Raw genomic sequence first — 27,500 nt, 5'->3', positions numbered from 1 at the left:
GATAGATAGATAGATAGATAGATAGATAGATAAAGGTGTAGCAATGTATTTGTGGATGTATTTCACTACTGAACACTGAACACAGGCACCAGCATGAACCTTCTCCCCTGTACTTTTAATGGTACATCCTGTTTATGTTGGTAAAAAGTGCACACTGGTGCCTTTCAATGGCGTTTTAAAATCTTATTAATGTAAATACACACTATAGAGTTCCAGGTTTTATGAGGACACGGAAGGTACAGTTTAGTGCGTTCTAATTCTAATATTAAAAGGAAAACCTGCTTTATAATGATATACATGCTATGGAAATTGACGGCGCATGCGCAGAAGGGAGAGCGAAGTTCGTGCGCGCGGCGCGTGTTCCAGGGAATAGAAACGAGGTTTGAATTATGACGGTTTTTAACGGTGTTTTTTAATATACACGCAGGGAAAGGAATTCTGGGTAATGTAGTCCTGTAGGTCACGAGCCTTTTACATGCGTTCACCTCAGGAAACTACAAAACGTTTTGACCAAAATAAATAGGAAATGTGTCTCCAACTCTCACCACGTCTCCTGGTTGCTGAACTTCTTGGTCACCACTTTGCCCAGCTCCAGTCCCAAGCGATCTGCTATCTTCTGAGATAAGTCTGGATGCGAACTGCCGCTGAAAATCTTGATGTTCGGCATTCTCGGCTGCTCCGGGGGCTCAATGGTGCCTGAGAGAGACACGCCAAGAAGAAGAACAAATTAAAATAAAAAACGCCACGAAACTGAGGAAGATTCTGAGACTGAAAGAAGGGAGAGGAAAACAGAACTGAGATCAGCACTCACTCGCAATGACACTACAGGGGGAAGCCACGCCCACACTCACCCCTGCGCGCTGATTGGGCCGCAGGTCACCATGGAAACAGCAAGGCTTCGCGGGAATAATAAGAATAATGATAAAAATAAAAATAAATGAATAATAATGAATAAATAAATAATAATAAAATCTTGTTTATTCCTATAAACAAAGACGCATTTTCCTTTTAACAACTAACAATTAACATAACTAAAAAATAGTGCGCGCTATGCTAATCAGCAGCTTATTACATATTCACAGCATTTGCATATTACAACAACGTCACTGATTTCACAAATTCACTCAACTTTTAGGGGTTTTTTAGGTGTTTTTTCTTCATTAAAGTTTATTATGTAATATTTGATTTTAATATTATTATTATTATTATTATAAATTATTATTAATATTATTTTTTTTTAAGTCAAACATAAAGACCACAGTATATTTATATTGATATTAGTGATGGGAAGATCGGATCATTTTAATGACTTGTGTTTTTCAGTCATTTAGTTCATTCCGTTTCTTTAATCCTGTAATCACCTTCATAGCATGTACAGGAGTCACATGATAAAAGAACGAACTACTTGAACCAGAGGACTCACGAGATGATCTACTCAATTCTGTTTCCTGTCAAATGCACTGCATAGTGTCTATAAGAGTCACGTGACAAAAGAACGATGGTCTAGAAGAGTCGAGAGATGAACTACTGAATTCTGTTTCCTGTACATAACCTACAGAGATTTTGCGTTGCTTTGCTCATGTGTGTCCATTAAAGACTCGTTCAAAATAGCGAACTGCTTATAAACGACCTGTCACTAATTTACATTTATGGCATTTAGCAGACGCCCTTATCCAGAGCGATCCAGAGCGATCCAGAGCGATCCAAAAAGATCCAGAGCGATCCAGAGCGATCCAGAAAGATCCAGAAAGATCCAGAGCGATCACTTTTTTACTCAAGTGAAAGTAAAAAAGTTTGAGTTCTTCAGTAAGAAGTAGTGATTATTATTACATGTTTTAGTGTCACACTGGAAACTGAACCTCACATATTAATATTTTAATATAAACAAATGTAAATGTTGTTTTCTAATGAATGTATTCAGGCTGAAGATCCACCATATAGAACACAAGCAGAGAGAAGATGATGATCAGGTGATCAGGAATGTCTCTGTTCTCAGGCATGCTCTCATCACTGACTCCTAAATAATGTAATAAGTGAAAGTAAAAAGTTGTTAGTGAAGTAAACTACTGATGTTTAAAAAATCTACTTATTTTTAGTAATAAAGTATTTGTACTTCGTATTATCTCTAATGAGTGAGCCAGTGGTGACTGGGGTGAAGGAAAAACTCCCCGAGATGCCATAAGGAAGAAACCCTTAAAGGAACCAGAATTAAAAGAGAACTCATCCTCTTCCTCAAAAACGCTGAATCTCCATTCATTACAGGTCCATCATTGTTGCGGTGTACAGTTCAGTGATGGACGCTTACATGCAGAACTGTTCATGCAAATGATGTTCCTAAACACACTGTAGCAAACTGTTTATAATAATCATAATCCAAATACATCCTCATTCAGCTAAAGGGTCTTGGTAAAGTTAGGCAGTGATGTAGGTGAGAAGGTGAGGAGGTTCCTGGGGTGCAGTCAGTGTTCACATTCATCCCAAAGGTGTTCAGTAGGGTTGGAGCTCTATAGCAGGAGATCTTTGAGCACAATGGCACAGGGAACAAATTTGGTTGCCTAGTTCAAGTGAGGGGTAAATTTCATGCTACTGCATCCTAAGACGTTCGAAACAGTTCTGTACCTCTGAGTTTGTGGTAAAAGTTTGGGAAAAATGTGATAAAGTCGGATTTCCCCAAACATTAATGAACTTCTTACACTTCAGCGTGCTGTGTGTTTGTACTTAATGATAGAAATGAGTTGAACTTCTCGGTTGTTGGCGTTGCTGGTGTGAATGAAGCCCTAACCCTAATCTGACATCTTGCATGCACACACACACACACACACACACACACACACACACACACACACACACTGTAAATAAGGCGGTCCTTCACTAATCACATTCAGCCATGCGGCATGTCGGCTTTCTGCTGGTCACTAATCTCAGATAAGCAATAAACATGACAGACTGTGTGCAGCCGTGAAAGTGTTTAATTGGAATTGTAGAAGACCAGGACGATGACCTGCTGCTCACACACACACACTCTCACACACCAACTCCCAGTCCTGCTAAAACACTAAAGAACCTCCACACCACATTCTATAGAAAAATAATTTCACTCTTGAATCTTCTTCTTCTTCTTTTGGCTTCTCCCATTAGGGGGCGCCACAGCGGATCATCCGTCTCCATACCCCCTGTCCTCTACATCTGCCTCTTTCAACCCAACTTCCTGCATGTCTTCCCTCACCACATCCATAAACCTTCTTCTTGGTCTTCCTCTTTTCCTCCTTCCTGGTGGCTCCATCCTCAGCATTCTCCTACTGATATACCCCATGTTCCTCCTCTGCACATGTCCATTAACCCGGCTTCTCACCCTTGATGACAGAGGTGGCTCTGATGAGTGAAGCTCCTCTCACACACTGCACACATGGAAACGGTTGATCTCCCATTTGGACGAGATGTGAGAGAAGAGAATGTATGCCCCTCCCACTTAGACAAAAGAAATGAAGGAGAGAGGTGTATGCCCCTCCCACTTAGAGACAGAAGAGAAGTGTATGCCCCTCCCACTTAAAAACTGCAGAGAGAGGAGAGTATGCTCTTCCCAGTTAAAGACAGAAGAGTGATTGGCCCGCCCACTTAAAAACAGAAGGAGAAGAGTGTATGCCCAGTTGAAGACAGAAAAAGGAGAGGAGTGTATGCCCCGCCCACTTAAAAACTAGAAGGAGAGTGTATGCCCCGCCCACTTAAAAAACTAGATGAAGGAGAGGAGTGTATGCCCCGCCCAGTTAACGACAGAAGAAAGAAGAGATAATGTATGCCCCTCCAACTGTGTTCATTTGACATTTCACCTGGAGGTCTTTTTTCCACACCAGGTGGCTGCTCATCTTCTTGGTCACCATGGTCAGTAGAGGGCGCTGCTCTGTGGACTCATATCATAAAGCACAAATCAAATCATGAAATAAATCGTCCTGACACTATTGATCTGTTATCATATCATTTTATAAAAATAGAAATTAGTTTGTATGTAAACATGTTTTGCAATAACTTAGAACAGGAATCTGATGAAAACAGACATATGTTGAAAACATTTCAGATTGGAAAAACAAGAATCCATGCAGACATAGATATAAATATTTTTAAATTTATATTTATTCCATAAACATGATTACAAAACTCCAGTTACCAATATTACATTTTTCACCATACAGGCTGGTTCACAAATATTTAAACCTTTGAAACGGATACAACAGAAACAAAATACTAGAATAATTTACATTAAAATCTATAAAACAGAGATTAAATCACAAATTAGTGTCATCATTAATTAGCTGTCTGTTTTCATGAATTATTTATTTTTATTTTTTAAATCAGTAATTGATTTACTAGAGCACAACACTCTCACAATAAGATTGGTCCAATAACAAAAAAACTCAACAAAGCCACAGCTTTTTTTTTTTCTCTCTTTTACCACAGGATTTTCTTTTTTCGTCTTTCACAATTTTTGGCTTTAAGACAAAAAAAAATCCCATGATAATTCAGTGACCTTTTTCACTGCCTCGGGAGGCAATAAGGACAGAAGCCACATCAAGAAACAAACCTCACAGCACTTTCTAAGAAAAATATACACTTAGAAAATATGTTACAAATTGGCACGATGAAAAATATACAGGTTGTTAAATGTTTTCCCCCTTACATCAAGAAGTTTAATAATCCTCCTGGAAAAAGATACCAGATGGTACAAACAGGATTTTTCTTTAAATACAGGATGAAAAAAATTTGTTTTGCAAAATAAAAAAAATACATGAAGGTGTAATACATTCGTAAATATGGCACGTGGATGCATTATTTTTCAAAGTGTTCCATACATTTCTTTAAGTGGGAATTCTGTGTAAGTCCCTGATCCCAAAAAATAAATAAATATAAATTAAATAAACATTGGGGGGGTATGAATGGTAGGGAATGCCGGGGAACTAGCATTAATTTATTATTATAATTTTTTTGTAAACATTAAATAACACTGAAACATCGCAAGAGGATAAAATTAAAACAAAATAAGATGCTAAATAAGGGCATCCGCATGCACAACGTAGCTTGAATATCATGGTTATGCATGCATATCGCGAGCAAACACAAAAAGAAAAACATTTGGTCCTGTTTAGTCGGAAAAACTCAAACGTGATGGAGTTTATTCGAGTCTATTAGGGAACGCGATCTTCATGAAAAGGAAATACGAGGGGAAAAAAATCACCCTTTTTAATGATCTGTACTGATTTATGGTGCTGCTAGTCCAGTTCCATCTGCACATGCTCGAATATTTAACCCATCTTGGGGCAAAAGTTTGGCCCTACACATCACTTAGAAGGTCATGAAGAATTAGGTATGTGCTAATATTAAGTAAAAGTACTCTTTAGCCTTAATGCAGCATTGAAGTACTCTTTTAATGTCCTCAAAAAGAACTCTCTGAACGAACTATGTTCCATTGATCGTTTTTGACTAGATGATGATTTATAGCTTATTTTTATATACCTAGTTAAAGTAGCACCTACGAGTAGGTGTAATAGGTTACTTGCTAGCAAACAAGTGACAATAAATATCATAATAAATTTGAATTATTAATTATATTATTTCAGTGTGGTTTTCTTGTTTATACCATTGTGTTTTATTGGCACTGCACTCTGTGATTTGTACTGTGAACTGTGATAAAGTATTGAGTTATAGTAAATCAAGTCCTCCCTTCTAGCTAGCATAAATCTTTTGGCTTTAATTTCCTAAATACGAATTCTCCGCTGCCTTATGAAAACAGGCGGAAACAGACACCAAGTCACATCATTCATGACGTTGAAAAAAAAAAGAATTAATTGTGATAAATCGTTAAATAATTTCGATTTGGCACATGCGTAGTTACAACAATGTTACAACTCTTCTTTCTTCGCGAACCTGCAGGTCATATTGAACAGAACAATCAGAAAAAGAAAAATTATGATATGGTTCTCCCCGATTGTACAGAATACTCCACGGACCGATGTCTGCATATGTAACAACAGTAAAATCCGAAATGATTCTCCAACCCACCCCGGCACCGCACACATACATTCCCACAGCCACCACCACATTAAAAAACAGCAAATATTTATTATGTCGATAAAAATGTTCTGTACACATAATTGTTCATATTTTGGCACGTTCATTTTTAAACATGTTTGATATAATCTTATTTTGTAAATAGTGCATATGTTCCTGTACAACAGCATTTCGATACTGGCAGAGAGGACTCGGGTCAGCCTATGGCACCGGTGACCGAACCCTCAATACTCGAACCGTAAATAAACGTAATACTAAAGACAACTATTACATTAAGACACAAACGCCTTATACAAAAGTTTGATGTCCTCCCCTAATTATGCGCTACCCGTGGAGTTTTCTGAATCCATATTCCCGAATGGTTGGCACAGTAACACTGGAAAATTCTTAATGAGAAGAAAAAAACCTTTGACCCCTAAACAACAGAAGGCAACCATTTTGCAAGGTGATGTTTTAAACAACAGTGTTTGCACACGGATTAAACACTTATAGCGTTTGACCTGTGATGAGAAAAGAAAACAACCCCCCTACATTAATACTACACACCAGAGTAGGTGGCTTTCAAGGCATTGTCTTATTTAAAAAAAAAATGATCAAGAAATAAATTGATTAAAAAATGCAACAAAGCAGCAAATGGCAGATAGATGCAGCTGTGAAACAGTGACTCCACTTAGTCAGTAGGTAGCTTAGCAGGGCTGTCATGCAGGGTGTACCCACTTTCCTGTGGGGCAGGCAAAGGATTTTGGGTAAAGTCAGTGCCTTGCAGCTCTGGATTTTGTGTGAGTGTGTGTGTGTGTGAGTGTGTGGGGTGGCTCAGTAAGACTTGAGAAGAAACAAGGATTGACATGGGTACTTTGTAAAGAGAAAATATTACCTCTGTTTCTCTACCAAAGCTGCCAGTGCAACTCCTTTAATATCCCTTTTACCCGATAAAACTTCGTCGCGGGCAAACTTTGTGGTGCTCTTGTGCCGGTACATCTTTTTGTGAGCAGGTCGATGAGGAAGTGGAAGGCAATCCAAACCGATAGGAGGGAAGAAGCCCGGTGCAAGAAGTTTTGATGAGGTCTTGCCACCTGTCCCTTTCTTCCCCTTACTTGCCCCTGATGCACTACCCCGTTTCTTAAGGTCAGCACTGCTACCAAGTATTTTTAGTGTTTGGCTTTGGAGAGTGTGCTGGCCAGGAGAAAGACAAGGCCCCCAAAGTGGTTCCACAGAAGCCCGCATGAAGCGTTGCACCTCTGCCATGCCCGAGACAATATTGGACAGGATGTTTGACGGTTCTTGGAACTCACCCTGATCATCATCTGATAGGGCACCAGCATGCGGCCAGTCCCCCTGAGCCCCTATCATGTTCAGGGATGGGGTTGGAGAAGGAGCGCCGCTATCTAATTTCCTGTCACATTTAGCTGCTTTGCCCTCTAATAAGGCCTTAATTTTCTTAGCAGAATTTGAACCCTGTTTTGGAAGCTTAACCTTCTCACCTTTAGCCGCCTTAGGAGTTTTGGTCTTTTTAGTGCTTTGTCCGTTCTTTCCTCCCTTCTTTTTAGACCTCTTAAGACCTTGAAGCCCTTCGTCATCCTCCTCCTCAGTGAAGGTTTGTATGAGGTGTGTCTTTTGTGAAGCATCTTGCTCCACTTGTGGGACAGTGCTGCAGCTCCACCTTACATTAGCCCCTGCTGCTTCTACAAACCCTCCCCCTTTGCCACAGTTCCCTAGAAGCTGAGGTGAGGGGCTTGGTGTGTCAGGCGGGGACATTTCAGACAAGGAGGAATGCCGGAACTTGTCAGGGGTGAAGTTTGATATGTCAAGCAAGTCAGTGGACTCTCGAAGTGGAGTGATCTCCTCAAGACTCTGCTGCAGAACCAGCTGAGGGCTGCAGTGTGAAAGGAAACCATCACTGATCTCACTCATCTCCTCCTCTCTTTCTCTTTCATTATCTCTTAGGCTAAGAGAACTATAGTTGCTTGAAGCTGCAGAAAGAGATCCCAGGGAGTTAAAGCTGACAAGTCGGCCCATGCCGTTTTCAGCTCGTGAACCCACCGGACTGCGCCCATAATCTGTATCCGAATGGGGCTCTGGCAAAAGTGGTTCTTCAAATGCCATCCTGCAGGTACCCAGTGGTACCTGGCTATACCCTGTCACTGTTGTGCCTTCTCCTGCTAGTACAGGCATTGGCCTGGGAAAGCCTGATGGCATAACTGGGGACTGAGTTGGAATGTCAGGGGAAAATGCAAGCTGCTCAACTGTGGGTTGAGAAGGCCACTTGACAGAGTAGCTTTGCTCAGGGTGGTCTGTTTCAGGGAATGGTGTTTGGTGTGGGATGTGATTGAGAGGCTGGGGTGACTGTGGGAGCTCAGATTCTGAGGGAGGGGAGAGAACACAAGTCTGAACTGGTTGCAGTGGGTCTGCAACTGATAGCAACCCTGTCTGCTGCTGGTCTGTAGAAAAATATGTCCCATTGGTACTGCTGGAGGAAACAGAAGCTTCCAGAAGTGTCTGTAGATATCCACCAGGCAAGAGGTCCACGTTCTCATTAGTCCCAGGGGCAGTGGGAGTCAAAGTGCATTTTTCAGCCGAGGTCTCATTTGTGAGAAGATTACTTTCCAAAGAGTCACTAAGGTTTTCAGGTAAACAAGAACTTAACTCTGTAAGTTCAGAGGCAGTGACATTTTCCTCTATCTGTGCTTCCTGTAGCTTTTTAGCCCTCAGCCTGGCTTCACTTTTGAATTTCTTTATCTTTACTGTTTTGTCTAGTTTCCTCCTCTCCTCTCTCTCTTGAGTCCTGCTCTTAGCCCTGGCTGGGTGTGTAGTTTTACCTGTCTCTACTTTGTCCAAGGCATCGTGTGTTGCAGCCCCTTGTAGGTCTTCTGTGCTTTTCACTGAGTCAGCCATTTCTTGTTGATTGTTACACAAGGTAGCAGCAGTTTGGCTGGGGATTGGAGTCTCTACAGCAGGGACCCGCTGAATCCTGAGTCTTGCGCGCCTTTGTTTGCGTTTAGGGGTAGAGCTCGGAGGCCTTTTGCAGCCATTGAGGCGTTTGGTTTTGTCTGCAGCTGCTAAGGAGTTCTGCTCTTGCTGTTCCTTTTCCTTCTTCTGCCAGTAGGCCTTCAGAGGTGCCAGTTTTTCATAGTGCAGTAAGGTATCTGGATTCAGATTTACAACAGAGACTGAAGGTTCCACTCTACTTAACTTCACCTGCATGTGCTTCTCACCTTTAAAGCGGTTTATAATGATGTATTTAATGATGACCGGTGGCTCCTTCCGACATGACCGGCGCCGCTTCTTTGGGCACCACTCATCGTCCCACTCTTTCTTAGGTCCAACTGACAGCTTCTTGCGCTTTTCTGCATTCCTTTCACTCTCTATGGAGTCCACATCGTATAGGTAGTCTTCTCTGAATGCAACCTTCCTCTTGGCACGAAGACGGTAGCTAAGCTGGCTAGAGGAACTAGAATTCTCCCTGGACAGTTGCCCATGGGGTTGCTGGGCTTGCCAGGTGTCAGGAGATGAGCCCGTGCAGTAGCTGTCATCACTGAACTCACCAGAATCCTCTGGTGAGTTACTGAGGTCAAAAAGGAAATTGCTGTTGGGGGTTGTGGGGGCCTCTATCTTGTCCTCACTTGATTGATCTGCCTTGTCTTGCAAGCTTTCTGTCCTGCTACAAGGAAGAGTGGGGAAAAAGCCTAGTTGAGATTCGTCTTGAAGGGGGACCTCAGTCCGTTCTTGTGCCACATCCGGGTAGGACTCGTAGCGAATTTTGAGCGAACAGACATCAGTACCCAGATTTGACTCTTCATCCTGGAACATGTAGTTTTCCACATCTTCCTCACAGAACAAATTGACTGCCAGCTCACTGCGAGAGCACAAATCTAATAGTTCCATTCGGCTCTCGCTGATAAGGGACTCCAGGCAGCTCCAGTCTTGAGCCTCCTCCCCCAAGCTCTCGTATATACTCCTAGAGGTGGGATCGTCATCTGATTCGCTTTCCCGCAATGACTTGCCTTCTTCTGCATTTTCATTAATTCCGGGTGGAAGGGGGGGACCACTGAGGAGCTGATCAGATAGCACTTGGTCACCATATCGGCCCGTACTGGCGACAGAGCTGAGACACTGCATGCTGATGTTTGAGGAAGGGCAGGACTGGAAATCTGAAGTTAATCCAAGAACGGACTCGCATGATTGGTTCTTTGGAAGTAGACAGCTTATGCAGTCTGCTCCCCCAGAATCCATGCTGGAAAGGGGTGGCCTGTCACAGCTCTGAGGCATGGACCAAGGACTCAAGGGCTTGGAGCAAGTGAGGGAGGAGAGCGAAGAGAGAGAAGAGAATGAAGAGAGGGAGGAGAGAGAGGTGGCTTTGGAGACAGACTCATCGTGCAGGTCTGCCACACTGAAGGGAACTTCGGCTGTCTGACTGGAGGAATCCAGAGTGGGTGGAGAAAGAAGAGAAGGCTCGGTGGAGTCACAGTGCGTCAGAACATGCGACTTGTCAGAGAGATGATCATGCGAGTCTAGAAAAAATAATTGAGAAAAGCTTATGTCAGGTTTAATGCAATTTGATGTTAGCTATGCCTTGTTCCTGAACACCAAAAAGGGTATCTGAAAGCTAGATTTGAAAATGGAATGAGATTGCATAGGAAAAACCTTTATCTTTTAGCACTATTATACGAACCGAGCGCACAGTGTAGCGGTACTGCTAATGCGTCAGGGTAATTTTATAGGATAATTAATATTTAAATACATTTGGATACTAAATCATTCAAGTAATTAAAATTAGAATGCAGTTTTAATGAAATCTGATGCTCCTAACACAGTCCTCACTCTCTCTCTCTCTCTCTCTCTGCTAGGCTAGATGCTAATTCATCTGAGAGCACTGCAAAAAATATTACATGACTGGGTTATTAAATAAGGAAATAACAGAATCTAAAGTGTGATAATAAAGTGGAAAACATCAGCGTGATGTCAGACTCTGCTGGAGTAGATAGTAAATAGTCCTAATTACAGACACTTTAGAGTGAAAATTTAAGTCCCTACTTATCCCAATAAATGAGGGAAGAAAGGAGATTTGTACTTGCATAGCAGCTTTTGAGCTTTTGCTACAGAGCAGGTTATTTGTACTCAATAAATACCTGTCCTAACAGGAAAGGAACGTTTTTGCCAGATGTTGCAAATGACCAACCGCTGAATCATTTGCACAATAAGCATAATACGATCTATTAGTGTTAATTAAAGTGCCCATGTGAAGCCTCTTAGGTGGTCCTCAGTTGTTGGTCACATGACAGAATCATTGGGGAGTTCGGGTTTTTAAACCTGTATTGAGTTTGAAACAATTGGCAGTGTTTTCCACTTGGCATATGACATTGGAGAAACAGGTGCTTGTTTATTATCATTCAAATGTTCTCATTTAATTTCTGCTGGTCTTTAGATTTAGTTTCGTTAAAGTTCGTCCAAACTTGCTTTCCCATTAGAATGACATACTTCATAGATGTGAATATCTGGCGAGCCAATCAAATTGTAATCCTTAATATTCTGAAGCTTTTGGGTGGATAGGAAATGTCACCTCAGGGTGGAGGTACATGGCAGGTTGAAAATGGAGGCAAGCAGACAATATAACTGTCATTTTAGTGGTTAGATTTGAGGGAACACTGTCACTTGGCAAAAAAATTAAAGAAGGCATGATATTAGTACTTAGGAAGAAGTCATGGCCTATATGTGCCCATCTGACCTAATACAAACAAGGTGGAGACTATATACTGGCAATTGCATGGATGGCATGTACAGGTACTCCACAACTACGATGGAGATGCTTTCTGATCGTAACTTGAAAATATCGTAAGCCGAGACATAGCCTAGTGGTCCCCGAACTTTTTTGCGTCCCGGACAGTATTAATGTCGGACAATATTTTCACCTTTAAGGTGTGGTGGATAAATACAACAAAATAAAATAATACGACCATAACGACCAACGACTTGGGGGTTTGAATTTAGCGGTAATGTATTATGTGTTAGCAGCCGGAGCCCCTTTAAGAAGGTAGTGGATGGAGGTAAGACATGTGACAGAGGCATCATGACCTGCATCAAGAGTGAGTCATAGACAGATGTGGAGGAGAAAATCCGGTCATTTTCCAAAACTAAAACATTGTTCAGAATCAGATCATAAATGAAACAGTAATAATGTAAGTTATGTATTCTTTATGTGCGGCCCGGTAACAATTGACCCACGGACCGGTGCCGGTTTGCAGCCCGGGGGTTGGGGACCACTGGCCTAGCCCACCAAGGAGTCTTAATGAATGGTGATCAGTACGCAGTAGTATTCTGTAATTTGTTAATAATTTAACATGGTTTAGCAAATCAGAGCAATTTACCGTACTGTAATGTATAAACTATAAAGTATGTATATGTATATATAACTGCCTGAATCGATGAATCAAGAGATCCTATGCAGTAATGATGTGTTTGTTGTATACCGTGGTCGGTGGCATTAGGAGGACTAGGGCAGCGCTCATGCCCTGCGAATCGCGACTCCTGTAGCACATCCATCAATCTGGAGAAAGTCTGCACTGCACAAACGTCATTCTTACTGTTTGACCTGTGAAGACACACACACACACACACACACACACACACACACACACACACACACAGCCAGTGTGAGAAATGCCAAAACATATTTGTTCTCCTTAAAAAACCAACCTATTTAAGCAGTAACACAAGAAGCCGGCTCATCAGAAAAATCCACACAACTCTCACCTCTCTTTACTTTCATTTTCCTCTGTGTACCCACATTAATCTGTTTTCCTCCCCTCCCTATTTCTCTCACACACAGTGTTACTGAGAGTTGTGCTATATTACATCACTCTGTCCTCTGCATGTACTGCTCTATGATGCAGCAGACGGCTGCAAAAAGGAAGAGTTTGTTTAAAACGCTGTGGAAATTAAGTGAAGGTTTGTACGTGTGGGATCTGGAGATCTTCTGCTACCTTAAAAAGGTTAGAAAGCGTTGCTGGTTAATGTGTTTTGTGCTTTTTTATTTGGCGAAATAATAGCAACCGATACCATCACCAATGACCAATCAATAATGTTTCTTAATTTCCAAAACCAAAACAGCAACACGGGGAAAATTCTGATTTACAATCACATTGTTCATCATTTAATATGCACGTGTTTACAATTCAAAGGAAGCAGGCATGATGCTAAAGCGTTGTTTTTCCCAATCAGTAATGATCCAGGACTGCTCATTACTGCTCGTTTTATTTTAAACTGCATTACAAATAAGAAATTTGTTGACAAATTTATAAAACACACTGCTTATGTTTGAACGATGCACTTACACATGTATTTGTTCTTCTGCTGCGATGCGGATCTCGATACGTAATCAACATGTGCTTTAAGTGATTAGAGCGGATGAATCATCTAACCAAGGACACAAGATAACAAGGATAATTGTCTGTTTTGATTTCAGAGCGTCTTTACAGCTCTATTTTGAAGCCACAAACAGTTTCATAAAATGCCTATAAAAACTGCTTCGAAGTGAAAGAATGTCACTGTGATTCAGTATCGTGAAAATTTCCATTTCGTTTTAATTAAAAGATAAGTGATAGCTTTGAGGCCACATGCTTTAACTTTGGACTGACAGATACACTACAGATCTTACATCAAAACTTCCAGTGAACAAGGCTGTGTTAGTCCTGGTGAAGTGGTCATGGTCTATGTGAGCCCACCAGTTCTAATACAAGAAGTGGGACCTATGTTCCTATAAGTCTTCCTGACAGAGGTGGGATGTATGTTCCTGTCAGTCTAAAAAAAAATGTCTCTATAATAATTGTGAAAGGAGAAGGGCGTGTTTCCCAAAATGTTATTATAAAATAGGTGCAGGTAATGTTCCTTTAAGTTATAATAAAAGTGGTGGGCGTATATAAGTCACGTATAAGGTGGGGCGCATGTCCTTATAAGTCACGTATAAGGTGGGACGCATGTCCTTATAAGTCACGTATAAGGTGGGACTCGTCCTTATAAGTCACGTATAAGGTGGGGCGCATGTCCTTATAAGTCACGTATAAGGTGGGGCGCATGTCCTTATAAGTCAGGTATAAGGTGGGGCGCATGTCCTTATAAGTCACGTATAAGGTGGGGCGCATGTCCTTATAAGTCACGTATAAGGTGGGGTGCATGTCCCTGTGAGTCCTAATAAAAAGAGGTGAAGCCTATGTCCCCATAAATCATCCGAAAATAGGTGGGGCCTGAGATCATGTCAGTCCTAATGAAAGAGGTGGAGAATATATCCCTGTAGGTCTTCTTGAAAAATATAAGACCTACATCGTTATAAATTCTCTTAAAAGAGGCGTGGCCTTGCCCATGTCAGTGCTAAAGAATATGCCCCTTTCAGTGCCAAAAAGAGGTGTGGCCTATGCAATCTCCAATTCTATTAAAAGAGCTGGAGTGTATGTCCCTGTCAGACCCCGTTTTTCCACCTAAACACAACCTGAGTTACAGAAACATTATTCAGACATGAAACTGTGGGATCACGTATGGAGATGCAGTTCATGACGTTCCCTCGACACAGCACTGAGCTCGGGGTGAACCAAGGCAGCTGGAAGAAGAAACCGTCTGCAAAGGGCTGTTATTAAAAAAACGAGATTAATATTTATCCAGCTTCAACACCTAGCCGCAAGAGCCAGACAGCAGGATTATGGGATAGCAAGAGAGAGTCAGTGAGGAGAGAGTGAGATGTTCTCTACCTTTGTGTAAATGTCGCTGCATCTGCCCACCTACTGCATTTCTCACAATTAAGACGAGCCGCACTGTGACAGCAGCACGCACCCCACCCCACCACAACACAACACAACTCAACTCTACACTACACTGTGAGCACGTGTGTGTGTGTGTGTGTGTGTGTGTGTGTGTGTGTGAAAGGCAGTGAGAAAGAGGAGGTAAAAACAGATTAGTATGAGTTGGACTGTAATCAGATCAGAGATCAAACTTGGTCTGTTCAAACTTAAGTTCAGCCATCAGATCACCTATCCATCATCCGTCCATCCATCATCCGTCCATCCATCATCCATCCATCCATCATCCGTCCATCCATCATCCATCATCAGTCCATCCATCTGTCCGTCCGTCCGTCCATCCATCATCCATCTATCATCCGTCCATCCATTATCCGTCCATAAATCATCCATCCATCATCCGTCCATCTATCATCCATCCATCCATCCATCAACTGTCCATCCATCATCCATTCATCCATCTGTCTATCCATTCATCCACTGAATCAGCTCTGCATCTCACACACTAGTGATTAAACTCCAGCGAAGACCAAATGCATCCTGTCCACAGAAACATGCACAACTCACTTAGAAACTTAGAAAATAAAACCCAGGGTGTGGTGGTGGTTTAATAAAAGGATCAACCCTCAGGATGGTGTGATGAAGAGGTTTTTTCCTACCACCCAGAGTTTGAACACTTTCCTCTATAGCACTCGTTCCACAACAACTATTTACTCAATGTTTATTTACTTGTTTACTATAAACTCAGTGTTTAAAGCATTGAACTGTGGATGGGAAGGTCATTAGTTCAAATCCCAGCCACACCAAACGTTCCTTTCTGGGCCCTTGAGCAAGGCCCTTAACCCCATAGCTGCTAAGTTTGAAGAATGAAACACTGTAAATAAAAGTCGCTTTGGATCAGTTCATCTGCCAAATTCCACAAATGACGCATGGCAAAGTGTCTTGCGATTTGCACACGAGCAGAACAGGGACATGAGCGTTTTTAAACGGTTCGGTGTCGTAAACTCCTCTGTCTTGAAGATGTCGGAAATCTTCCTGGTTACAGCTTCATCTCTGACTGTAACAAAGAGTTGACACTGGAGACTCCTTCCTATGATGTGAAATTAAATACACACACACACACACACACACACACACACACACAGCAATAATCTGTCTATTTACATATTCCTGTGAACAGAGAACCGATATGGAGAATTACTCCTAACACCTCCTGACCAATCCGACTGTGAAAGCAAACTTCAGACACCACACACTTTCTGGCTGACTGTGTTTTGGAGAAAGTAGAAATTGCAAGCGCTTTGCTTTCATTTTGCTGAACTGCTCCTTTAAGATCAGGGCTATCCCACAATCCCCAACGTCCCATTGGCCTACTAACACACCTTCAAATATAAACTCTTTCAGATCACTGAGTCGCTTCTTCCACTCCACCGTCCTCCAGGTCATAATTTACACAACTAGAGAAAGAAATGATCTACATGGACAAAATGTGTGTGGACACCTGGTCAGAAGGTTGCTATGTGCTTCTTTTCGAGCATTCAATTCCACACTGAGTCTCCATTTGTTGTTATAATAATCTCCACTCTTCTGGGAAAATGTTCCTCTAGATTTTTTGTGGAGATTCATTCAGCCACAGGTAACGTCAGGTGTTGATGTAGGTGAGGTGAGAAGACCTGGGGTGCAGTCAGCGTTCAATAATGTTGGAGATCAATAGCAGGAGATCTTTCACTCCAATCCAACATCCTCATGGAAAGCAGATCTTCACGGAGCTGGCTTTGTGCACAGGGACATTGTCGTGCTAAAACAGTTTTGCGTCTCCAAGTTCAAGTGAAGGGAGAATTCCATGCTTCTGCATCCAAATGCGTCCTAACAATCGTGTACCTCCAAGTTTGTAAGAAGATTTTGCAGAAGAACCACGTTTACATTTACAGCATTTGGAAGACGCCTTTTTAGAGCAACTTACAATTGTCTTATTTATACAACTGAACATTAAGGGCCGTACTCAAGGGCCTTGGAGTGGCAGCTAGTGGTGGTGGGATCTGAACTCACAACCTTCTGATCAGAAGCCTAAGAAATAAAACTGAGCTCTTTCCCCTGGCGGGAAAATCAGGTGCCTCAAATACGTTTTGTCCATATAGTGTAATAAAATACTACATCAAGCTAAAGTGTAACGTTCTAAACATTACAGCACACGGTCCATATCCACTTACTGAAACACAATAAAGTCTTTTTTGGGTTGAACGGTAGAGCAGGACACCTTCTGCGTCTGGGCGATTTAAAACCTACGCTGAAACGTATTATGGACATCATGAGGGGACAGCTAGCACGTTTTTAGAAAGGCGGTGGATTTGGCGTTTCTGTTTTAGCTACTGATTAAACACTGTGGACTTCTGAGACCAGCGTTCTGATTTTCAGTCTGAGCGTCCGCATGGCTTTTTCCTCTAATGATGCTCACATGGTGTCCTGTGTGATTTAAACCTGGGTTATAAGGACACTGGGCTCACCAGGGCGTCCCCCAGTCTGATGTTTACATTCGCTTTACAGCCTGGCTATGGTGGGACCTGGTGAAGGAAACGCTGGTCTGAAGGTGGAAAACAATGATGACGTCCAAATGTCTTCAGATTCAGAGTTCTGACGCACTGATCCAGAGCTCGTGCTGTGATACTGCTACAGCTACAGCTAGTGTCCTAACGTGCACAGCCGTCCTGGTCCTCCTCATGCCGCAAAGGGTCGGCCAGTAATGTTGCACACACACACACACACACACACACACACACACACTCGTTTGAACGATACATATACACAAAACGGTTGACACCGAACGGCACGTGATGCTCGTTGTGCAGCGCGGGTCTAACAGGGGTGCGTCTCACCAGCCTCCATCCCTTCACAAACGTGTGTGTGTGCGCGAGCGTGCGTATGCGCACCGTGTTTGCCAATGCGTATTCATTGAACACGCATTGTTTTTCTATACCGTTTCATAGCGTTTCCCCGGCACACACACACACACACACACACACACACACACATGTACACACAAGCGCACACGCACGCAAACACACACATATACACACACACCTGTGAATTATGGCTTCATCAAGATGACAGCTGACACACACACACACACACACATACGCACACGCACGAACGCACACACGCACGCACACCCCCACCTTTCTCTTTATCCCCCCATTGCAGCTCTTTGACGCGCGCGCCACAGCGGCCCAGCTGAAAACCGCTCACCGCCGCATCGAACGCGCGCGCACACGCACGCACAATCACACACGCGCGCATACATACACACACGCGCGCACGCGCTCACCTTCCTGTCTCGGGGTTTTCCTCCGTCCGCCCGTTATACGCGCGTCTTCTTCCTCCTTCTTCCTTCCCCTGCGATTAGCGTGTGAGCATCTTCATCCTTTCCCCACGGGGGTCTCTCTCTCTCAAGCGCTGACCGTATCCCCCCGGTGTGTGTGTGTGTGTGTGTGTGTGTAGCAGCAGGTGGACGCGCGCGTTAATCGCGCCTGGTCTTGGCCCCCCTACCGCTCCATCCTTATTCCCGTCGCGCTCCAGGGTTTCCGGACAAACGAACAAAAGGTTCCCGAGTCGCGCGCCATGCTCCACCGTTCTCTCTTTTCCTTTTTTTTTTTTTGCCCCTAACGGTGCGCGGGCGGTGTCACCGTCATGACGCAGCTGCTGCCTCGCGCGCTCTCCCCCCTCCGTCGCCGCCGCACCGCTTTCCTTCGACGTACGCGCTCGAGCGCGCGCGCGAGAACGGAGAGAACGAGGGAGAGGAGTAGCGTGCGCGCGCGAGCGAGCGCGTGTTTTTTTTCTTCCAGCTGCACCCCGTCCGTCTCCGACAAATACGGCGCGTTCACGTGCTGCTGCTCGCACCCACCCCCACCCCCTTTCTTTTGAGACTTGCCATAAAGAGCGCGCCCACAGATTTCTTTCCACGATGGCGCGCTCGGGCCGTCGGGGACGCGCCGTTCTGTGGAGCAGGTGCATTGAACTGAGCATGCGCACACAACTCTTCGCCCAAAAGGAATCAATTTCCTTGAATAATAATTATTATTCTTTTTTGTTTATTATTATTATTATTATTATTATTATTATTATCATTATTATATAAAAATAATATTATTATTAATATAAGTAGCAATCGTATATATAATTATTATTTATTAAAATGATTAATTAATAAATAATACATTAAAAATAATACTAAAATAAAACAAGTGAATGATAAAATCATAACATTAACATACTATTCATTTTAATTACAATTTACTTTTAAATTGTAATATTAAAAGTATAAAATAATAACCATGACCCTTTAGTTGGATTTAAATGCAATGTAATTAATTGAACGCATAATTTACAAGCAATAAATGTTACATTAATAACATTAATAACAGAAAAAATAAATAAACCTAAGATGAATAGGAAGAAGATTTCACATGGAAACAAGAACAAAAAGCTGAAGTTTCCACAGGAGTTAAAATATCGTGTATAAAAACATAAAGAATTCTGTTTGTATAAAATATGAATGAAAATAAAATATAATAAAATAAAACGAAACATATAACTATTTTATTTTAATCTAAAATATCAAAAAGTAAAAATAAAAACAAAAATCCCCTAATAAATATAAAATAAAATAGAATCATTTATTTAAAGGTAATAAAATTCATGAGGACCTATAACGAGCATCACAGTATGTTATTATCTTGTTCTCCAGACCAATCAGATCAGAGAGTTCTCCAGCGCTGTGATGAGTTCTGTTATAAAGTGTATAAATATAGAAAGCGGTTACAGTCAGACCCTCAGGAGGAAACTGAAATCCCCAGAGCACCTTGCTGTCTCTGAGCTCTTACAGTTTAGAGAACCCGCTCTGTGTTTCCTCGACTACATCATGGTTGCGTTGATGATTTCAGGGTCTTGCACCCATGTGCTGGAACACCAGTGCTCTACTTCTGAGAACAAGCCACAGCCAGAGAGCCTCAGGTTCCACCCAGCATCAGACCTGTTAGGATAATTAATCACAGATCACAGTCTTGTTGGATCCAAAAGTTTGTATCGCACATGATTTGTTAGAAGAGGGAACAAAGATAGAGAAATGAAAAGGGCCTACTGAATATACGTGTCCTACAACAAGATCATAAAGCAAAACCAGCAGAACAAGAGACAAACTAAAGCAGGTGGGCTGTGGAACTGGAGAACACTCAATATCTTTTTGGGGGAAATGTGCTTTTTGTTTTGGACATTCAAATAAAAACAGAAGGACCTTCTGGCAAAAGCTGCTCTCTCCTGATTGGTCGGTTGCCTAATCATCTGTCTTCTCATTGGTCTAAACTGCACTTTTTGGCTCTAATATGTCCATGAGTTCTTCTCTAATTGGTCAGATTAAAAATAATTCTCCTCTCATTGGTCACATTTATAAACAGCTCTCTTCTCATTGGCCACATTAGATCTCTCTTGTTATTGGTTATACAGAGAGAGCTTTCCTCTTATTGGAAGAAATGAACAGATCTCTCTGATAACTGGTCACATTAATAACAACTGTTTTCTGACTGGCCAGGGATCAGCGAGGAGCTCTTTCTTCTTGGTAACATCAGCTCTTTTTTCATTGGTCACTCCAGTGAAGGGCTCTTTTCTCATTGGTCACATCAATCAGGTCAGGTGAAGATGGAATATCTGAAACTTTTGATTTGTTGACTGGACATTGAGTTTGGATAATAAATAAACGGTGTGTTATTATTAATATTATTATAATATTATTACACTGTAATATGATCATTATATTACGATGATATTGTTTCAGTCGTATTGTAGTCCCGCCTCCTCCTGTCAGCGCATCATCCAATCAGAACTTCTCCCCGCAGTGACGTCACATCCCGTCGATGTGTTTTGGTTCCTGAAAATGAATACGTCACTCGCGGGGCTCGTGCGTGGGACATGGCGAGTTAAGACAATCGGCAAGGAGCGCGAGCCGCATCTCCGGAAGCTCGATCCCGTCAGCGCGCGCCGCTCGGTTTCCGTCTGATTGAAGCCCAGTGTGTGTGTGTGTTTATAGCTGTTTATATTATATATTTATATATTTTTTTGTTGTATATATTTTTTTAAATATCTATTTTGCGGTTGGTTCCTATGGAAACGCAGCGTCTGGAGAACGGAATGCCGTGTCAGAACCAGAAGCAGGTGTTGAACACCGAGAAGCGCGAGCTAGAGCACGCGGCCAAGCAGGTCCGGTTCGCGGAGAGAAGCGACGGAAGCGTCAGCACGAGCGCTACTTCAGCACGTGGAGAAGCAGTAGGAGAACCGGTGTGTGATCACGGTAATGAGGACACCTCCGGTAGTGACGCGGCCAAACAGATCGGACCTCAACTCAAACTTCTGCCTCTAAACGACCAGATACGCGAGCTGCAGACCATCATCCGGGACAAGTGAGTCCGCGCGCGCGCCCCCCGCGTTTTCAGCAATAATAAACCCAATTCCGGCAGGGACAGGGCGCGTGAGACGTGAGGCCGGACACACACACACACACACACACACACACACACACACAGTGTTTACTGGAGATGATTGCTGAGCCTCCACTCATACCGGAAGGAACTGGAGGCTGCGCGAGACACCGATATCGATCAATCGTGATCGCGATCTGATGATACCGATACCGTGTGGATAACGATATTAAGACATTCTTTTGTCCTTTTTGATCAATTCTTCTCAATAATTCTTGCGTCTTTTATCAGTTCTTTCAATCGACTCTTTTAATTAATAATTACATTCTTACGACTTTTTTTTGTGCATTAATTCACAACACCTTCATCAACCAGATTCTTCTTCTTAAAAAAAAACAAAAAAAAAAACCCCTGCCACTCATTTAAATGTTAAATATTCACACGTGAATTAGTGAAACTTTTCCTCTTTTTTAAATGGACACTGCGTTGTCTCACTCTGTCTCACTTTGTCTCACTCTGTCCCCCTCTGTCTCCCTCTGTCTCACTCTGTCTCAGGTCCACCAGTCGAGGTGATTTTGTGTTTTCTGCTGACAGATTGGTAAGAACTGTCACTTATTAACATGTAATTACAACCAATCAATGAGGAGGCGGGGCTTAAGTTCAGTTAGATGACATCACTACTCACATTTACTCCAAAATTTTAATTTCAAAACATAATAAAAACAATCTGCCAATGAACAGTAACGTTTCTAGCATGTGCTATAATCAAAACCACAAAAGCAGCATGTTTCTGATTGGGTGGGATGATATCAGCTGACCGGGAGCATGGATGTGATTGGCTGCTTTGTGTGTGTAGATAAGATTGGTGGTAGAAGAGGGACTCAATCAGCTTCCGTACAGCGAGTGCACTGTGATCACACCCACAGGTAAACACACCACCATGTCTAACACACACACACACACACACACACACACATTATTGCATATTCAATATATTGTGATTATTTGTGTAATATTTATGTGCTTGTGTTTAGGTCACAAGTATGAGGGAGTGAAGTTCGAGAAGGGAAACTGTGGTGTGAGCATCATGCGCAGTGGTGAGTTAGTCTCTCTCTCACACACACACACACACACACACACACACACACACACACACTAAATCTGATTTAAAAGTCAGGAGCTGCATACTGAATAATGCTGAGTTCCTCAGAAGTTTCAGTTAATTACATCAGACTGACTGTGTGTGTGTGTGTGTGTGTGCGCGCTCACGTAGGCGAGGCGATGGAGCAGGGTCTGCGAGACTGCTGTAGGTCAATCCGCATCGGGAAGATTCTCATCCAGAGTGATGAAGAAACTCAGAAAGCCAAAGTTTTCTACGCCAAGTTTCCTCCTGACATCAGCCGCAGGAAGGTGCTGCTAATGTACCCCATACTGAGTGAGTGTTTACACTCCGAGATCATCAGTCAGAATCTAATCCAGAGATCAGATGTGATCAGGTAGTGCTGAGTTACAGGTCATGATAAGGTAGTACTGGACCCAGTGATCAGACATCAGGTAGTATTGAAACCCAGTTACATGGTAGTATTAAAAGCCAGTGATCGGATTTGATCGGGTAGTACTGAACCTAGTGATTAGACATCATCGGGTAGTATTAAAATTTAGTGATTAGACATCATCAGGTAGTATTAAACCTGGTGATTAGACATTGGGTAGTATTGAACCTGGTGATTAGATATCATCGGGTAGTATTGAACCTAGTGATTAGACATCATCGGATAATATTGAACCTAGTGATTAGACATCATCGGGTAGTATTGAACCTAGTGATTAGACATCATCGGGTAGTATTGAACCTAGTGATTAGACATCATCGGATAGTATTGAACCTAGTGATTAGACATCATCGGGTAGTATTGAACCTAGTGATTAGACATCATCGGGTAGTATTGAACCTAGTGATTAGACATCATCGGATAGTATTGAACCTAGTGATTAGACATCATCGGGTAGTATTGAACCTAGTGATTAGACATCATCGGGTAGTATTGAACCTAGTGATTAGACATCATCGGGTAGTATTGAACCTAGTGATTAGACATCATCGGGTAGTATTGAACCTAGTGATTAGACATCATCGGGTAGTATTGAACCTAGTGATTAGACATCATCGGGTAGTATTGAACCTAGTGATTAGACATCATCGGGTAGTATTGAACCTAGTGATTAGACATCATCGGATAGTATTGAACCTAGTGATTAGACATCATCGGGTAGTATTGAACCTAGTGATTAGACATCATCGGATAGTATTGAACCTAGTGATTAGACATCATCGGGTAGTATTGAAAGCCAGTGATCAGATGTGATCAGGTAGTAATGAACCTTGGGTAGTATTTAACTAAGCCCGATAATTGTGGAAACAGGAAGTGACCTGAGATGTTATTTCTCTTATGATTTCCACGGCTATATGTCATGTTTACTACATGGTGTGTGTGTGTGTGTATGTGTGTGTGTTCTCAGGTACGGGGAACACTGTGATTGAAGCGGTGAGGGTACTAAAGGAACATGGCCTCCAAGCCAAACACATCATACTGCTGAGTCTTTTCTCCACACCACATGGTGACACACAAACACACACAAACTTTTGAATATAAATGTGTATGGATTGTTGTCATAACTACAGTGTGTTTGTGTGTAGGTGCGAGGTCCATAGTGAATGAGTTTCCTGACATCACAATCCTGACAACGGAGGTTCATGCTGTCGCTCCAACACACTTCGGCCAGAGATACTTTGGCACAGACTGACTGACACACACACACACACACACACCCACACACACACCGTTTTGACCTATCATGATTCATCCAGCTGCAGAAGTATTGTAACATTTCCAATTGGTCCATTTCCAGTGTTCCTGAAACGTTTATGTTTAGTATTCTCTCAGTGTTCCTTCTCATATCCCGAACTCTACACAGCCTGGACAATGTGTGGGCGGAGCTTCTGCTGCCAGAGCACATGAGCACAGGGTCAATCTGGTGCCCCGCCCTGTATTTACTATGGACATGCCTCTTTTAATGCTAAAATGGTGCAGTGACACGGTTGTGATGTAGCTTTGCGAAAAACATGCTACGACTCGATACGATACACTCCGTAATCCAGCGCTGAGTTGAGAAATCATGAGACGTCCATGAGAAATATTTTTGACATCCTTCACCTAAATGGAGTTGTTTTTCTTTACGCCTTTCACCAGTGGAATTGTCTCCGAGCGCTGTTACTTTAGACCACAGTCTGTATACCAAACATAGCAAATACACCATACTTGAATTTCTATATATTTTGCAGATCCATCAATCACCTCAGAAGCCCCGCCCACATCCAGGAACATCACCGGGAAAGACGATAAAAGCTCGAGTCAAATCGTCTGATGAATCGGAATTGGGCGGGGCTTTAAAAAAAAAAAAAACAGGCCATGTGATTATAAATTCGGCTTCGCTCTCAGGTTGGTCCAGTTCACGCACGTGTGGGTCGGGGCTCGGAACCCGAGGTTCTGCAGGTTTCCGGAGCTCAGAGGACACATTCCCGCTTGGAACGCTCACACTTACGCTCACTCAGCCACTGGATTATTCCTCTGTGTTCTGCTGAATCAGTGCTATGACTAAATCTATTATATATCAAAAAAATTAAAATATTTTGTACTGAAGAGTCGTGTGTTTTTTCCCATCAGATGTTGTGTGAGGTCCGATCAGAAACATGAAGATTGTGGGCATTTAGTGATGCCCCACATACACACATGGATCTAATCAGAAAGCAGAATCTTTATTAGTGTTTCATAAATTATTTCTCTTCAGTAGTGACCCGTGTAAACACTTACACACACACACACACACACACAACGTTATATAACATCTTTGGTTTTATCTTTCTGGCCAATTAAATTATAGCAGAAACCATAATTTATGAACAACATTAATATGTAGAAAAGTAGAATCAAGTAATGAACAGGTAAAAAAAAACCAGGATGGGGAAGAAAACACACCCGTAAGAATTTATAACACTAGCACACAGGCTGAACTAGCATGCTAGCGTGCTGCTCCGTAGCGATGCTGTTGTCATGGTAGTTGCTGTAGTTGTATTCAGCTCTACGGGAGCTCCAGTGTAAACTTATCTCTGATCTCCTCTCATGAGAAGAATACTCTCACTGTGGCTGATTGACGGAGCCGTTCGATTGGCTGCTCTGGACTAGTGGAGTGGGCGGGGCTGAGGAGGATCCTCCTGCTTCATATGCTGAACTGACAGACACTGAGGGTGGAGCGCTGCTGCTGAGCCCCGCCCTGTTCTCCAAAATCTGCTAGGGAAAAAAAATAGGGGGGTTGAAGATAGAGAAAGAACACAGGAGAGAGGTGTGTGAAAAAGAGAACAGGGAGACAGAGAGAGCTACTATATGGTGCACTATAGGGCCTATAACCAGAACAAGAGCCTTTCAGTACTTTTTCGTAACGTACGTGTGTGTGTGTGTGTGTGTGTGTGTACCTTCTGCTGACTAAAGACCTGCCGCTGGCAAATCTCAACCCTGCCTTGTGTGTCTTTTTTAAACCTCTCATAAGTCCGAACAGCTTTCTGCTTCAGCTTCTCTCTGTCCATCATAGGGTCAAGTTTCATCTACACACACACACACACACACACACACACACACACACACACACACACACACAAACTCAATAACACTATACAATTACACACATGGCATAATGATGTCCAATAAAGGAGACGTGATTATTTTACCCAACACACACTCACCACTTCCAAGCATTTGGGTTTGATGTTCTGTGAAGCTTTCTGTGGATCCATACGACCGCTCTCTAACATCGCCTGATTATACAGGAGCAACACAAAATCATCATATATTTATGCCCACAAACCCACACACACACACAAAAGCTACCTTCAGCTCTTGGTTGCTCTTCCTCCACAGTTCTCCTGAATCTTGGGCAGAGACCTGAGATTGAACGAAGAGAGAAAAAAATCGATCAATCAGAAAAATCAATCAGACGAACAGACACAGAAGATAGCAGTGTGTGTGTGTGTGTATACGTACACGGGTCTCCTCAAGCTTGTACTCCTCCCATGCCTCCTTCCTCTCCTCCATGCTGAGCTCCTCTTCCACCCTGTGACCCAACAGTGAATCATGTTCATGGAACGACACTATGGCCTCCCCACAGCACTGCAGGAGCACCGCCAGCACCTTATCCTACACACACGCACGCACGCACACACACACACACACACACACACACACACACACACACACACACACACACACAAAACGTATTACTAATAATTCAAGTGAACGTAATGTGAGGCAAGTGTGATGTTTTGAGCCCCCTGCTGGCTTTGAGATGAACTGCAATCCCATTGAAAATATTGACCCCACCCCCTTTCCCACAAACTCCGCCTTCTAAGGTGCACAGTATTCATTTGTAAAGTCAGGGGGTGGGGCTAATGTAGTATCAAGACTCAAGAATTATAGATACTTTGTACAATTGTGTTTTTTGGAACATTAAAGATAAAAAAAAATCGTAAGTGAGTGTGTGTGAGTGAGTGAGTGTGTGAGTGTGTGTGCGTGTGTACCGCAGGCTCCACAATGTGTTTTTGGACACAAGGGTCAGGTTGGAAGTGGTACAGCTCCCTCAGTTGGCTTTGTGTGAAGTGGCGCTGGATCTGCTGCTGGTCCACCACACGAGACGACAGAGACTGTTTCGCCACCTGACGCTCGTATATCTTCTGCTCCATCGTTCCCTGAGGGTATAGTGTCATCATCAATATCACTGATTTTATTTATTGGCTTATAAGTTCTCTAACCTCTGCAAAAAGAGGACAAGACAGGGTGTAAATACTGTCCTCACACCCTGCCAAATCCTGATCCTTCATTATAATGTACAGTCCTCACACCCTGCCAAATCCTGATCCTTCATTATAATGTAGTCCTTACACCCTGCCAAATCCTGATCCTTCATTATAATGTACAGTCCTCACACCCTGCCAAATCCTGATCCTTTATCCTAATGTGCTGTTAAATCCTGATCCCTGTGTGTGTGTGTGTGTGTGTGTGTGTGTGTGTGTGTGTGTGTGTGTGTGTGTGTGTACCTGTGCTAGGAAGCGGTAGATGTACACTGCTTTTTTCTGGCCGAAGCG

At 42.7% G+C, this 27,500-nt stretch overlaps 4 protein-coding genes across 12 annotated transcripts in view; 1 reads left to right on the top strand and 3 right to left on the bottom strand.

Annotated features, from left to right (window-relative positions):
• prps1a (phosphoribosyl pyrophosphate synthetase 1A) overlaps window positions 1-3,404 on the bottom strand; it is a 10,594-nt gene extending 7,190 nt beyond the window's left edge. For 2 of the 3 annotated variants that reach the window (XM_046839366.1, XM_046839364.1), the window contains exons 1-2: window positions 812-896; window positions 546-696 (exon numbers count right to left, since the gene is read on the bottom strand). In XM_046839366.1, the coding sequence (XP_046695322.1) occupies window positions 546-667 (122 nt within the window). In that variant the 5' untranslated portion in view covers window positions 668-696; window positions 812-896. Of the gene's footprint in view, window positions 1-545; window positions 697-811; window positions 897-3,352 lie in introns of those variants that run through there. The other variant, XM_046839365.1, reaches the window with a different exon arrangement.
• Window positions 3,405-4,110: 706 nt separating this feature from the next.
• Window positions 4,111-18,799, bottom strand: nexmifa (neurite extension and migration factor a). Its single transcript, XM_046838790.1, has 3 exons — window positions 18,166-18,799; window positions 12,525-12,646; window positions 4,111-10,568 (listed from the first exon to the last, which is right to left on the bottom strand). Exons 2-3 carry the CDS (start codon window positions 12,595-12,597, stop codon window positions 6,931-6,933), a joined length of 3,711 nt encoding a protein of 1,236 aa, XP_046694746.1. The 5' UTR covers window positions 12,598-12,646; window positions 18,166-18,799; the 3' UTR covers window positions 4,111-6,930.
• Window positions 14,936-25,008, top strand: uprt (uracil phosphoribosyltransferase (FUR1) homolog (S. cerevisiae)). Of its 6 annotated transcripts, none has more exons than XM_046838799.1 (8): window positions 14,936-14,943; window positions 21,006-21,289; window positions 21,863-21,905; window positions 22,164-22,233; window positions 22,342-22,404; window positions 22,581-22,742; window positions 23,828-23,926; window positions 24,006-25,008. In XM_046838799.1, exons 2-8 carry the CDS (start codon window positions 21,021-21,023, stop codon window positions 24,110-24,112), a joined length of 813 nt encoding a protein of 270 aa, XP_046694755.1. In that variant the 5' UTR covers window positions 14,936-14,943; window positions 21,006-21,020; the 3' UTR covers window positions 24,113-25,008. The 6 variants fall into 6 exon arrangements, with proteins under 6 accessions (XP_046694755.1, XP_046694754.1, XP_046694750.1 ...); XM_046838798.1 differs by lacking the exon at window positions 14,936-14,943 and adding an exon at window positions 20,763-20,899; XM_046838794.1 differs by lacking the exon at window positions 14,936-14,943 and adding an exon at window positions 20,775-20,905.
• A 95-nt stretch (window positions 25,009-25,103) lies between these two features.
• Window positions 25,104-27,500, bottom strand: part of LOC124378934 (transcriptional regulator ATRX-like) — an 18,717-nt gene continuing 16,320 nt past the window's right edge. Inside the window, exons 30-36 of one of the 2 annotated variants that reach the window (XM_046838787.1) lie at window positions 27,453-27,500; window positions 26,937-27,104; window positions 26,404-26,556; window positions 26,251-26,304; window positions 26,106-26,177; window positions 25,839-25,967; window positions 25,104-25,656 (exon numbers count right to left, since the gene is read on the bottom strand). The exon at window positions 27,453-27,500 is cut by the window's right edge and continues 130 nt beyond it. In XM_046838787.1, coding sequence (XP_046694743.1) covers window positions 25,504-25,656; window positions 25,839-25,967; window positions 26,106-26,177; window positions 26,251-26,304; window positions 26,404-26,556; window positions 26,937-27,104; window positions 27,453-27,500 — 777 coding nt within the window. In that variant the 3' untranslated portion in view covers window positions 25,104-25,503. The remainder of the gene's footprint in view (window positions 25,657-25,838; window positions 25,968-26,105; window positions 26,178-26,250; window positions 26,305-26,403; window positions 26,557-26,936; window positions 27,105-27,452) is intronic. The other variant, XM_046838789.1, reaches the window with a different exon arrangement.

The sequence above is a fragment of the Silurus meridionalis genome, chromosome 25 (genome assembly GCF_014805685.1).
Source record: "Silurus meridionalis isolate SWU-2019-XX chromosome 25, ASM1480568v1, whole genome shotgun sequence".
NCBI lineage: Eukaryota > Metazoa > Chordata > Actinopteri > Siluriformes > Siluridae > Silurus > Silurus meridionalis.
Note: the sequence above shows the minus strand (reverse complement) of the source record. Positions and strands in the feature narration are given on the sequence as shown.

What these genes read in the sequence shown, in the direction of transcription:
- nexmifa (XM_046838790.1), bottom strand. Translation starts at nt 12,597, where the DNA reads ATGGATGTGCTACAGGAGTCGCGATTCGCAGGGCATGAGCGCTGCCCT. An exon ending in TCCTAATGCCACCGACCACG is followed by an intron (nt 10,569 to 12,524) that starts GTATACAACAAA and finishes TATTTTTTCTAG; the next exon opens with ACTCGCATGATCATCTCTCT.
- uprt (XM_046838793.1), top strand. Translation starts at nt 20,994, where the DNA reads ATGGAAACGCAGCGTCTGGAGAACGGAATGCCGTGTCAGAACCAGAAG. An exon ending in TGTTTTCTGCTGACAGATTG is followed by an intron (nt 21,906 to 22,163) that starts GTAAGAACTGTC and finishes TTGTGTGTGTAG; the next exon opens with ATAAGATTGGTGGTAGAAGA. An exon ending in GCTAATGTACCCCATACTGA is followed by an intron (nt 22,743 to 23,827) that starts GTGAGTGTTTAC and finishes GTGTGTTCTCAG; the next exon opens with GTACGGGGAACACTGTGATT.